General features: G+C 41.1%; 1 protein-coding gene across 11 annotated transcripts in view; it reads right to left on the bottom strand.

The window, feature by feature from the left end:
* LOC105831496 (sex determination protein fruitless) overlaps positions 1 to 13,625 on the bottom strand; it is a 59,078-nt gene extending 45,453 nt beyond the window's left edge. For 4 of the 11 annotated variants that reach the window (XM_012671659.3, XM_012671660.3, XM_012671658.3 and 1 more), the window contains exons 1-4: positions 10,152 to 10,378; positions 4,759 to 5,312; positions 3,792 to 3,971; positions 531 to 654 (exon numbers count right to left, since the gene is read on the bottom strand). In XM_012671659.3, the coding sequence (XP_012527113.1) occupies positions 531 to 654; positions 3,792 to 3,971; positions 4,759 to 5,312; positions 10,152 to 10,347 (1,054 nt within the window). In that variant the 5' untranslated portion in view covers positions 10,348 to 10,378. The other 7 variants (XM_036287956.1, XM_036287955.1, XM_036287952.1 and 4 more) reach the window with 6 other exon arrangements.
* Between the last annotated feature and the right edge of the window lie 1,079 nt (positions 13,626 to 14,704).

The raw sequence follows: 14,704 nt of genomic DNA, 5'->3' as shown, positions 1-14,704 counted from the left end.
GTATGCATATATATATGTATATACACATGTACATATATATATGTAAAAGAGGTCTTTCATTTTCTAAAGTTACACTCACTACACTTGCCAGATTTGGAAATAGAGGGATGCTCGCTTTGGACGACACCTACGTACGACTCGACTCGTGTCAAATCCTTGCAAAAAAGTGCATGCAAATCTCCCTCGATTTCTTAGATGTAACATATTTCCCCCATATTGTTTGACAAAGAGATCGTTTTTCTCGCTCGCGCGACTTCGAACATCTGGAACGACGAGCTTGACGCAAATTAAGTACGATATTTTACAACAAACTAATGTATCGCCAAATCTTTTATTGCTGTTTACAAGCTCGATATTTAATCTCGTCCGAATGTTAATTGTGCCAGAGATAATACCGAATATAATTTTCATGCATGTGTAATGTACAAGTTAATGACAGATTTAGAGCTTGCGGTAAAATGTAAAAAAGGAAATATGTTAAATCTAAACGAAATTTTGGTCGTAAAGTTGAAAATGTGTGCAAATCTTACCATCAAGTCCGTCGAGCATTTCCGGGGGATTATGGTGTTCAGATGATTCAATGCCTTGAACACCATCACTGAGTGCTCCTGTCGTAGCCCCTCCATCTTCTCCTATCAGTCCAACTGGATGACCCTGCACATGATACAATCACATTTATAAATAAGCAGGCGATAATAGTGTAAAATCTGATTTACTTTATAACAACAAATTTTAATCAAAATTGTATATTGTATAGTACTATATTCTCAAAAATCTTTGTATTCTTACAACTACAAGTTATCATTCTTAGGGCTCTTTAAATTTCCAAACTCTTAAATCATGTTTTTAAGATAATCACATTTAAAATAATTTTTTAGAGCGATTTGCATTTTAAGATTTTTTAATGTTAATTTTCTACGCTCAATGTGAGCGTAAAAATTAAGTAACACAGATAACAAATTATATGCTTAAAATTGGTAATATTTCTTCAAATTTATACGTAATATAATAAAAATTATTATTATTATTATTATTGAAAATTTTTAATGCTTCTATTTAAATAATACGAGAAGTATAGAAGGTTATAAATATTCTAATTAATTTAGAAAAAGCATTTTTATAGTAGTAATAGCGATTTATTGCTTCTTAAAGATATAAGAATCTCTCACAGAACATAATCTTAAGAATATATACTTTGGCATATTATCTTTCTTATTTAAACATATTGAAAATTACGCTGCAATATATTACAGCAAGTATCTAACATAGGCGATTATAAAATACGTATTTAAAAAGGCACAAATCGCATTCGGTTTGTAAGTTGCAATCTCAGAAACATGCCACCTTATCACAAATAAATGTAAAAATATATTTAATAAAATACATGATATATTTTATTTATTTTATTATCCTATTATAATTGTTTGCGTGGACAAAATATAAACATTCTATTTTATATGCCATTTAAATATACAATTGTTTGATCAGATATTGTAGATCGCATGGAAGACGCATAGGAATATATTAAAACATTATTAAAGAAATTTCAAATATTTTTATAAAAGAATATTCTAATGTATTAACCTCGTGTGTATGTGTGCGCGTATGTGTGTATGTGTGTATAGTTTATATTATAAATATACATATATGTACATAAATGCATTTAATTTTACAATAACTTTAACGTTGATTAAATTATCTGATGAAGAATTTGCTTCTTCAAAATTATATTTAACAAATATAAATTTATTTGTAAATGCAATAAAAAAGTTATGGATTGGATATAATCCAGAAATAAAACAGATCCAAGACTAAAATATAAGAGAAATCGGAATAAGAAATCTTCAGAAAATCTGGAAAAAAATGCTAAACAAATACATTTATAACATATTTTATCGAATACGTTCCATTTTGTATTAAAATAATAATTTGCTTAAATTTTGGGGCATTTCAGTAAGTCATAAATTTCTTGAAATCTTTCACATTTTATCTTGTACAAATGTTAGTGAAATATTATATTTGCGATAATCTTTTAGTCTTTTGGATATTAATTAAGCGCGAAATTAAATAGGCACAAATAGAATGTGATGAGGTAGCTGTTGAGGTTAGCATGTTTTTGTTGTGTAAGCATAACTTTTTTTTGCTTCGCTTTCTTTTGTCACGCACAGATTATGTGCTTTACACTTATCATGATGGTTCACAATCTCAAGTCTAAAATTTCCATTTCCCGCAGCGAATGAAGTGCGAATTTCTGGTATCGATTCGCTCCACTTTCTACAATATTTGCAAAACATAAGATTTAACCGTGCGTCGTACTGCAGCCAGGAATACATGTCTAACCATCCGGGTTTAAATCTACCAGCTTTTCTACCTTGCGAAGTAGAACGTTGCAAGTTTGCACACATTGTCGACTGAATTACAGACAGTCCTGATTCCGGATTTATTTGTAACGATCTATGCATGTCGCTTTCAAATGTTTTAACACCCGTACTATATTCGGGTAACGATTCGTAAGACTGAGTCTGATTAATGGTATTGCTTTTATACGGATAGTGCGTGTTCGTGGGTACGGCTTGACTTAGCGGATTTTGCGAATTTCCGGGGAGTTCAGACGCAATTCCCGACATATCGACATAGAGAGAACCTCCAGCCATGATGGCACTTTCGCGAGAAACTTGTACCGCAGCCGAATCTGGACGATTTGAAGTCATGTTCTGTACATCCATAGTTTTGTCACTCTTCCCATCTCTTTGAACTTCCCACTCCATACCAGTCTGTCAACAGAGAAGGAAAGGATATGTGCTTAATCAACAGATCTCGACCGATCTCTTTTTTAGCAGAAAAAGCCAATTCTGTAATCTCTAATTGGAGAATCCCTTCCTTCCCATGTTTGTTTCGACTGAGTGGTTGTAGGACGACGGTAGGTAATCGTCATATCAATTGTGGGAACAGTAACGAAACTCCGTTATAGGGACAATTATCTCCACGATATATCACGAGAACTTTGCACTTCATTCACTGTGCAAAGTGTTTTAAAAGAGAAGAAGCATATAGCGTTCTTCGGAAAAAATGCAAGTGTAAAGTAAAACTATCTTAACGAACACATAAACTTGGAATAACATGCTGAAATAATATTATATGTAGATGCCTTGTTACGTGACTATTTCACACTACGTTACTACTACACACCAAAAAAGCAATTTATATGTGTATTATTTACAAGTTTGATCTAAACGTACTTTTTAAATATTAAAATATTCTCGAAAAATTAACTTATAGAAATATAATGCATTAACTAGAATCGTACATAATTACATAATTAAAATTAGTATTTAGAAACAAGTGTAATAAGACAACAAACAATAAGACCAACAAACAATAAGTTTTTGTAAATCACGTACTTTATGTGACTTTAGATAAAGAAACAAGAATATAAAGAGTCTTATCACTTTTATCTTTTATGCAATCACGTGATAAATACATCAGGAAATAATTTCCTTTAACTGCATCAACAATGTGTCCAAATAAATTGGAATATTTATAATTAGCTTCTACTAAGAAAAAAATTATATACACATATTTTTTTATTGCATGTAATAACAAAGATCGTGCAAAGTTAAAAAGTTTAAACAAAGTTAGTATTTTGCACTACATTAAAGAAGTGTATTCGCAGATAAAAGCACAGTGGATACACATGTGTAAGATTTATGGGTGTGGAATATAAAGTAGAAAGAAATCCGATTAATCAAAGCTCTAAAATATGAAATGCATAAACATCGAAAATTACTTACAGGGAGGGAGATATTGTCATGGAAGTCGGACAAATGGTGATCCACCTCTTGTTTAATAGGAGCCTGCGGTTGTGAAGCAGGAGACATGGGTCGACCACCATCTTCCATCTCAACTCCCAGGGCATTATTTAGCTTTGGAATCACAGGAGGACTTGATTTGTAACTACACTGCGAGGATGTCTGAAAACAATTAATCAATTTTTTTTTTAATTTTTATTTCTTGCATCGATGATTTTTAAGAATTGACAAAGAATTCGTTTCTTAAACAAAGAAAGATATAAAATTCATCAGTAGATTACTTCTTTTAATTAAAAAAAATTATTCATATAACTGATAAATTTTTTGTTGAATAATGTTTACTATTGCATATTTGTAATCAAATTCCACTTGATACTTGGAGTAGGTAGATTACATCTCTTTCTAAATACATGATTCTTATGTCAAAATGTGTGAAAAGATAGAGAAAGCATTTCTGATAATGGTATCTGTCTCATGAATTATACAGCAGGTAATAGCGTTGGGCCTAAACTCTTCAAGGTTATAAGTTATTTGGAAAGCTGTGCAATCACAAGCACATGTGTAATTCATTGATAATAAAAATGATGTACGAGACCACAGTTAAACAGAATTTTTAACCATTAACACAAATTTACTGGTATATGAACAAAAATCATGTTATTTTGTAAAGTTGATACACAAAAATATAGTGTTAAAAATATAGCAGATAAAATAAAACTTGTATCCAAAGAGAGATATCCTATAATGTCAACAAAAAATGATAAATTTGTATAAAACTTTCAGAAAAAATATTTATGTTGCTCATTTCTGTATAAATTTTCTCAATCAAGTTCTAATATAACAAGTTATGATAACTGTATACATATGTTATAAATAAAATATGATATAAATGTCACCAATCTTGTGATACAATTACAGAAGAGAAGAAATGAGTACGACATCTATGTACCTGAGAGTCGGACAAGAATCTTTCGCTAGGTGGGCCAGAAAGGGAAACGTCGTAGCTGCCTGAATTCTTTCTTTTCCTCTTTTCATGATGAGACTGAAGGTTAGGCGAATCGCTATGCCTGACTCCAGTTTGCGTTTCTGGATCTGGTGAGGGACACTTGTCCTCCGTCTTGTTATTTACACTATTATCGGTGAGGCCTCTGATCTGCAATGCCTCCGCTGTTTTAAGGAACATCGGTAGCAGATGCTGACTAACATTGACTTCGCCCTTGTACATAAAGTGCAGCAACGCCTTCATTTCCGTGTCATTAACATCCTTGAGGAATATAATTGGATGGGGATGGGTGTTTTGCAGGAAAATACTCTCGAAGTACGGACTGCATGCGGAGAGTATGGTCTGGTGCGCCTTGAAGGTCTCTCCGACACAAGCCAGGGTCACATCGCAGAGTGCCTCTCTGGCGAGCAGCGAGCTGAGAACGTCAGTGAGGTTGGCTGGATGATTATTCCACCGTAGACAATACTGCTGGTCCATTTTGTCTATCTCCAATCCCGACCCTACAACCAAACTAGTTGGTCTAATCTTGTCTACATAAAACTATGCTCTCTTTTTCTCTCTCTCGCACAGACATACACACTCTTATTCTTTCTCTCTTTCTCTCTCTCTCTCTCACCCTGGCTATACCATGTAATGTGATTCCCTAACCCTTAAAAAGCGCTAACTCACACACTTTCTCCACGCGCACTCTCCTAACGTCCTGACAATATCTCCCCGCAGATTAAATCGCGGCTCTCTAGGCCCACACAACGTCCTCCGCGCTTCTGCAAATGTGCCACATTGCAGTATAACTGTAAAACCCTTCAGGGTTCACGCCGCGCTACTATACGTGCAGAAAACATTTTTTCGCATAACCTTAACAGCGGAGCGAAGCAACCCGCGCGCGGATTTCTACGCGATGGGCCACGGGACGAGCCACCTGCGAGGTTAGATCGCTAATTGCGACGTAGTACGTGCCACCCACGTATACACGATAATAATCCGATATATTCGGAGGTGATGTTTTTGGTAATGTCAATATTCGCGAGGCTTGGGCGCCATTGTCGGCCGTGCTCTCGTCTAGCCTCTCCACGAGCCTCCTCGCGAAAACGCGATTGTGTTGATGCCCGATTTTCTAGCCACTCGTATTAGCTACGCGCACCGCTTTACTCACGCGGATCCTACGCAGGCTACGCCGTCGCGTATCACTCGTCGCGCGTGATATCGCTCCCCGAAACTCCACGTCTCTCGATTACTCACCTCTCGCAAACTTTTTGCCATTACAACGCCACCCGACCCTTAACGTCCACTGCCATACCAATCTACCAATGCCTACGGCCTTATTTTTAAAATACTTTTGACCTTCGTGCATCTGCCGCGGGGAATGGCGCGAAGGGCGCTCGGATTCAAACGCGGTTAGGCGCACGCCGCGTCTTCTCTCCGACTGCGTTCGGGTTGCCGCGGACACCGGTGCGCGCCGATAACGCGGCGTGTTCCGCGCGAAATGTATCGCGCCGGAATATGGAGAATTCGCCCGCCGCGACCCGCCATATCGATCTGCACGACGTGCCGGCCTTCTTATTTCCCAAATAACGCACGCTTTCGTTACGTCAGACAGACGATATGGCGCGCCAACGCGCACTATTCAAACGCGACCGAGTCTACGCCTAATTATTTCTCATCATTTATTTATTTATTTATTCCCCGTTTAATCAGACAACATCCGACAGATATGCACGGGTCAAAATACTAGATTTTGGTAATCAATGTAATTGAATGACGTAAATGATAATTTAAAATATTTTCCATTATTTTGTCATTTGTTTAGCGTCTTTGTACAAAAAAAATATTCCATATAATTATAGTTTAATAAAAAATTAAACGTCTGTCTATCTATCTACTGTGTCAAGACAAAATTTTTAAAATAATGACAAATGACAAATATTGAGAAACAATTAATCTTCTCTATTATCGATAAACGATTGCGCGTTAGTCACAATAGAGCTTGGATAAATCTATCGAGGCAGATGTTATTATCTTATCTGTTTTCCATGAGCCCATAACGATAATTTGATAATTACAATCTAATAATAGTAATCATAATTATAATCTCTAAATCATAGTTTCTCAAATTTGCGTAGGATTTTGGTAGCGTACAATCTGAAGAGTAAATAAAGCGGTTGCTATATTCAAAGTTGATGCACATTTTCAAGTGGCTACCTCAATTTAGTAACTTAATTTCGTCTATGCTCTCACCATGGTCCGACACTCAATTTAGCGCATATGTTCATTAGTTAGAAAACTTTGTTTGCGAGGTGTTATGTACACTAAATTACTAAAATATGAGTAACATTAAAGGATAACGGAAATTAAATTATCATTTTCATTTGTTTCTGCAGCCTTCTTTTTTCAAGAAACTTATTCCTCAATGAAATCATAATCTTCTTAATAAAGATTAATTTTTTAAATATGTATAAAAGAATAATCTTTTACTGATTTTAAATTATTAAGTTTGTTTCAAAGATATTTAAATTAAATTAATTGCAAAAAAGAAAAAATATATCAAAATTAATTTAAAATAACTTAATAAAAAGGTATATATTTTTTTTTAACATCTAACAAGATACGTTATTTTTAAATGCAATTATTTGTTGCCACTATCTTGTCAAAATTAGTAGTTGTTAAAAATTAGTGTTGAAAAAATTACAATAATTTCATAATCTTAAATTTTAATAAAATATTAGAATATCTTATTTCTTTTCTCATTATGATATAATACTTATCTAAAACAAAAATACACACATATAATATAATCACTTTGATAGTAATAATAATAAAAAATTGTACTTGGTTTAAAAAAATTATTATTTCTCCTCCAATATTCTTTCTTTTGTTTTATAAAAATTATTATTATATTAAGAATATATTTTTTTAAATAAAACTGTATATATCGAATTTTTTTAAGTAAGCAAATCATGTCTGTTTAAAATTATTAAGTCCTTTTAGAAAAATTAAAGTTCTTATTTATATATGAGACAATAATTGTTAAATTCACATTAATTTTTTCCTGTATACCTATTCATTTTATGATATATATGATACAAAGACAAATGTTTTATATGTGTGCAAAGTTAATGTACTGAAGATAGAAAAGGAATTGCTGCTAACAATTGCCTGTTTCTTTTACGTCGTTTTTCTCTTGCTAATGAACAAGGCTACGCTCGTCACAACTAAAAATGCGGATTAAAATCGGGATTCTCGAGAGAGTGCGGCTGGCTTGAATATCAGTCGTCGAGGTACAACGCGATGCGTTGTATAGAAAAGGATATTCTCACGGTATTCATCCATTTGGAGTTAAACGTTGGAGCTTAACGGTGCGAGAAAAAAATCATACGCGTTCGTTTCGACTCTTCACTCTTAGTCTTTCCATCCAGCGCCGCCGTAATTGTCGAAAGAATTGCATGGCTCGTGTGCTAATGTCGAAAGTAATTGTCGAAAGAGTTGCATGGCATCGAACAGTGCTAGACACGGTGATGAGAAAATACCGTGAAATCGCGTTTTCCATGCGTATTCCATTTCGCGGAAAATCGCTATACACCCGCGTGGAGCTGCTTTAGCTTCATTTGGCAGTAATAAACGATAATTCGCGCAAATCACGGAGAGTTTCTGATATTAATTTGGCTCTCCCCCTTCTGGTCTCTCACCGAACGATAATCGTGTTATCCCCGCGAAATCAATAGGCACCGGGGAAAATTGGAAAATCTCCTCGACCGAGGTTTCCAACGCGGATTTACAAGCTTCGGGCGGCTGTTAACAGATTTAATCTGCGCTTTCATCGACGTTGCTGAAAATTATGTTTCACGGACGTATCCCGCTCAAAGATAGAAATGCGATATATAAAATGCCCATATGTCAAAACGGTGATGCGATAAACGCTGGATGTAAACGGAGGATTCAATACTCCCGTATCTTTTTTCGTCCGTTTTTCCCGTAAAATAATGTCGCGCAACGCGGCGCTGAAAGACACCTAATTAATTACATTTGCGATAAAATTGCCGCAGTACGCGACGCAATATATGTCGTTTAAATTCGAATCCGGGTTTCCGCTACATTACGAAATACGGCAGCTGGCCTGACCGGGACAGAATTCATTTCGCAATCACGGACATGTTCTAATTGTGTCCCGGTTTTGTAATTTCCCGTTTTCCCTTAAATGAGATATTAATCGTCGGAATGTACATAGCAACGGAATGCGACGCAAAGCTGCATCTACGTTTACCCGCTCGGCCCGAAAGATACTGAATAATATTGCGTTTAAAGAGCTCCTGGGACATACGACGTGCATATGTACGTGCATATATATACGCGGCATGTGCAAAACTACATGCCTGGTTCTCGGCTAACAATTTAAACTGCAACGTGTCAGCGTTATGTTGGTGGAAACGTCGTCTGTTTCCGGGAAACTTCCAACGATTCCTGCAAGCACTCGATTCAGTCTCGACGAAGAAGAGATAGAAGAAAAATAATAAAGAATCGTTTCGTCGCTGAAAAAAATTAAAAAAAAAAAAACTCGGCATTTGAATAAAAACAATTTTAGTGTCTCGCAAGATTTATATTCCATGCACAAATCTGTGTAATAATTACAATAATTAATAAATCATTATATTATTTGTTGCGAGAGATTTTAGAAACCGAGGCACGAGATCTGCTGTAGTATGTGTAAATCGACTGAATCCGACAGCGAGTAATTACCCCGTGACTGTGAGCCCGATTATACGAGAGGCCGTTTAATTACACGTCGCGCAGACTTCCCTCTCTCCGCATTTATTAAACTAAACTAAACCCGCGCGCTGAGAAGACACTCTGATAGAAAGATTCTCTTTGGACCGTCTTAATAATAACATACGAACTTTCATAAGGACTAGATAATTAGCTCCACCGTGCAAAGCACTTCTTCATTAAGCGAATCCGCGAGGATCCCGCTCTTTAATGAGCTTAAGTCCGTCGAGACAATGCGACATTCAACAATGGACAAGTTCATCCAACTCATATTTTGATAAGCAGCGCGACTATAAGCCGATGGAGTTTGGAGAACAAATTTGATATTTTAATAAAACCCCCGGTCAACATTCAAATTTTACAGGAAATATCGATCTAAGATAGATGTCTTATCCTATCATATTTTAACCTGCATAACTTATCAATTGACGTTGCGTATACGTAATTTTACCATCTTCACATGCACATTCCAATATAGCCCACACGATATGTTTAACACATCTAATATATTCTCGTGGCAAATTACTCCTCTCTCCTCGCGGCTTAAGATAAAATACTTTCTGTTTTCTTGGGAAACAGACCTGCGTGTGTCCTCGGCGTGTGAATCGCCGCGATCATCCATCCCGCGATTAAGCTGGGCCGACCTTGGCCGTTTGGCACCGGAAACGGCGTTCGAGCCGTCGAAATGCATCGACGATCGATGTTGCCGCAACCGCAGCGACCCGCGCGCCGGAAAAAGTCGTTTCCGGCGCGGGATACGCGGCGCATCAGCACCATTTTATCTTCCGGATGTGTCCCTAGGTGATCTTCGACGGGTAGATCTTCGTGCGTAGATCTTTGCACGCGATCTCGGACAGCGTGTCCCCGTTTTTCACATCGACCATTTGACTGTTTTTTTTTGTTTTTTTTTTACATCGACTATTTGACTGAGCCGTTCGATTTCTGTTTGAGCAAGGTACAGATCGCGAGGTATAAAAAAATAAATTTTACCGCTTCCGCGAACGGTGAAAATGTAGAAAAATAGAAGCTACTCGATTCTCCTTGTCTTTTTTTCGTTCTTTTCTTCGCTTTCTCCGTGTCTTTCAAATGCAAAACGTTAAAGGGACAACCAACGTCCTGTCTCCTTTCACCTTTCGAGATTCCCGCTCGACGGCGCAAATCGATTAGGAATTGGAAGTTCGAGTTCGTGACGCAAACAACGGCGATAACGGTGGAAAAAGCTCTATGTAGGACGCCGATAAAGGACGCGCCGCTGCACTCGGGCATGCATTTTCCCCGACCACAATGCAGTCGAAGCGCGGGACGAAGGGCGGACGGGCGGACACGCTTTGAGCGCCGAGGGGGGGATCTTCAAACGAACTCCGACGTTTCCCTCGCGAAAGCGAACGTCACCGGCGTACGTCGAACTACTTGTACGTGTCACGCGAACGTCACGACGACGCGACGCGACGCGACGCGACGAACACGCTTCGACCTCGCAGCGTAGGCGAACGCATCTCGCTCCGAAATATCCTCCCCCGCACGAATGACTCGTGAGACCGAGTGGCGCTCCGAATAATAGAAACACTTTGAGACGTTCCCAAGTAACTGCCCTCGAGGAGGTGATGGGAGTCGGAAAACTTTGGAGAACTAAGCTCACCCGGGAGTACCCGTCTCTCTCTCCCGTCGAGAGAAACCATCACGAAGAGTTACTCGACTCCTCGTTCCGCGAGGTACCCGGCCTCCCGAATCGACCCAGAATCTCCGAGTGATCTTCCCGACGTACGTCCTCGTACTTGGACAGCTCGCGGGAACAAGGTTCTCGTCTGATATTTCTCGGTGTTAGATAAATCTCTCCCCCCCCTCCTTTCTTTCGCGCGTTAGAAAGGAAGATCGCGAAAGGCCCGGGTCTCTCACCAATTCTCGCTGATTGGGTAGGTGCGTTGTTTGGCAGCAAGTTGCCACGAGCTGAATCGGTGCCCAAACTTGAAAGACGCGCGCAACCACGACCACTACATCGACGGCATAATGGTCGCGCCGCGTCGGGGAAGGTTCGCAGAGGGAATTAAACACGGGCGTATCCGCCGCGCCGGGAAAACAAAGCGGCCCGAGGTGCTCTTTGTCGCGCCGGAAATAAAAAGGAATGGACGCCCACCGCGACGGTGATGTTGAGCGGGAAAGTTATCTGCGATTAGCGCGCCTCGCGATAAACGCACGATTAAATTTGCATAATAAGTGGCGGATTATTTCTCGACGGCGGCAGATTAAAAATTAAGCTCGACGCAGAGTCGTGCCCGGCTCTAACCACACGTGTGAATGTATACGGCGTGTAAGTGCGTAAGTATGTGTACCAGTGCAGCCGCGACGCATGGGAAAAATGTGGCTAATGCTGAAATACGAAACCGGAATTAGTCGGTTAGCATTCGTAACGGTCCGCCGCATCCGTAATTAACGCGCTATGAATCGCGCGGCTATCCGGGGGCACATCCGCGCAGAAATTAATCGCGATGGATCGATGACGATATCTCCCGCATGCCGATCGTCAAATATATTACTTTCGAAAGGGCGACGCTATAATTGCCGCCGCTCAAACAGGAACATCCACGACGGTGAAATTTTTAAATTTACATTAAGAAAAGACTCAACCCATCATCAGTTTTATTTTCCGACAGTTTCCGCGCTTGGACATTTGGACGTTGGAAATGTCAATTTTTACTACGTAAAGTTAAAATGCAAAAAACTAATATGTAATAACAGTTAGGTTTGAATATTCTTAGCAATATTCGTTCTCATACTTTTAGAACGGATATGTTTTTTCTTCTCCTTTTTGTATAACTCTTCACAATATGTTATTTTATATAAATCTTTTTTTATCATTGATTATTTTATTAATGTCGTCTCAATCAAGAGTGACGAAATGAAATATCTTAATATCGACACATTTTTCGAAAACTCATTCAGTGTGAATGCGGAAGTAAGATTTATGTTCGAGATATTAAATTTTAGCGGTTGTGCCCTATCGCTATGTAAAGTTTTGCTCTATCAATCGTTCCGGCTTGGACGAGAAAGCGGAAACGCGAGATAAGGCCTCGCGAGACACGTTCCTCGAAAGTGCGGCATATTTCATCGGGAATACCCATGCACCCTTTACTGCGGCCCAGTAATAATACTCGCGCGAATGAATAGCGAAAATATGGAAATTCGAATCCGTGCCTTCCCAACCCAAATCACCGCATCCTTGCACCTGCCCGCAAGCAGCTTCCGCGATTCGCCAAGTAAACGCGAGAATCCGTGTGATATGAATTATCGAGCTAACGTCCCATTCGATTTCGCAACGATGACTGCATTAGCAATAAAACAAATTATCAAGAGCAATTAATCGATATTAATTGTATAGCGGTCGTTTTGTTTTCCCGGGACGGTTCGTCATTACTTTTCCTCGAGTCGACGATCACACGCTGTCGAATTTTCTCTTTATCTTCCGAAAACATTCCGCGTGGTTCTGTTTATTTGCGTAGCGCGGTCAAGCGCCATTCCGAATATGTGTCGCGCGTACAGATTCTCTACATCCGTACAAATTTATTCGCAGCGCCTCTCAGCCCGGAAAGTAGCGTGCTAGCGAGGGGAAAAACGAGCTGCGAGCGCTTCGCGGCGAGTAATTTCGGACGAAGCCGCGGATGATGTAACGCGACGTCGTGACGCAGGATGGTACCTTCGTCGTCTCTCCGTCCTCCGCTCGATTTCCCGCCCACCCTTTGCCGCCGCGGGAGAAGTCGGACGCGGTGGAAACGCGCGTGTCGCCGTCGATCGCGCGATCGATAAAATCCCCCCTCCCCCCCCGCGACGTAGCGGCGTTCCCGCCCTTTCCCAATCCGTCGCGGTAAACAACGGCGCGGCGCGTCCCGCCACGGCAGCGCGGGATAAAACGCGATTCCGAGGCGCCGATTCCGACGTGCAGCTTGACATCGCCGCCTGGTCTCGGGCGCATCGTTACCTGGTCTACTGAAATTCGTGAACATGAAATCCCGCAGCCTCCGGCGGCGCGTAGGACCGTGCCGTCGTCGTACGTAATCTTCCTCGGGCGCCGCTGCTGAAGAACAGGAGAGAGAAGAGGGTGGACGATCTTCCGCGGACGATCTTCTGCGAAGACGACTGCGAGCAGTCAAGTTCCTCTTGCGCTTCCCCTCCGGAAGTAGAGCCGGACTTCCGCTCTCGGTGTGTCTCACCGAAGTCTCCCGCGGCGTGTATGTTTACTTTCGCGCACTCGGGTTTACAGAGATCAGTCTCGCACTCGTACGCGGTAACTCTTTACGTACGCACGCGGAATTCTTTCAGCTCGTAGCGGCCATCGTCTGTTGTTTCGCGTGCACGAGATCCACGAGATCGAGACTCGAGACTCGAGACTCGAGAGACTCGAGAAACGACGCGTGACGCACGTCAATACAATTATCTGCGGATCACACCGAACTCGAGACGCGGGAACTCGTTTGTCGTCGGCCGTACGTCACGGACGATAGAGAGTGGCTGATGCGCGCGCGACGATGCAACCCTTCGGCGACGACGAGGACGGTCACGGCGCAGTGAGAAGCAACGGAGCAGCGGCAAGCAGCGAGTCCGTCGGGGAGAAGCAACGGAGTGGCGTGTGCACTAAGTTGGCCGCGGAGCGCGACTGAGGCCAGGGGTGGCACCGAGAGAAGGCGCGAGAGAGGGTGGCGTGGATGCAGGTCGACGTGTACGCTGCACGGGCACATCCCCCCTAATGAATGCACCAGGCATGTGCGAGGGATTTTATGTTCACCGCCGTCGCCGCCGCCACCGCCACCGCCGCCTTCCCTCCGTTTACCCTCCACTACCGGCACCACCCGAGAACCATCGCCACCGCCACCCCCGTCGCGCTCTCTCCAACCTTCCCTCCCACACTATCTTCGCCGCTCGCGTTCGCGCCCTCCGTTCTCCTCTGCACCCCCTGGCCAACGTTGTCCTCCGTCTCGCCCCTCCGGCGAACTTCCCTCCTTCCGTCCTCTGTCCATCTTTCTCTCTTCCTCTCCGTCATGCTCTCGGCACTCCGAGTCGGGTTGAACCCCCTTTTCGCGCGTCACCCGATAGTGCACCCGCCACCCAGCGCAACCAGACGCGCGCCGGTTCCCGGGTCCGG

This window comes from Monomorium pharaonis, chromosome 6 (assembly GCF_013373865.1).
Source record: "Monomorium pharaonis isolate MP-MQ-018 chromosome 6, ASM1337386v2, whole genome shotgun sequence".
Taxonomy (NCBI): domain Eukaryota; kingdom Metazoa; phylum Arthropoda; class Insecta; order Hymenoptera; family Formicidae; genus Monomorium; species Monomorium pharaonis.
The sequence above is the reverse complement of the archived record's forward strand: the minus strand, read 5'-3'. Positions and strand labels throughout refer to the sequence as shown.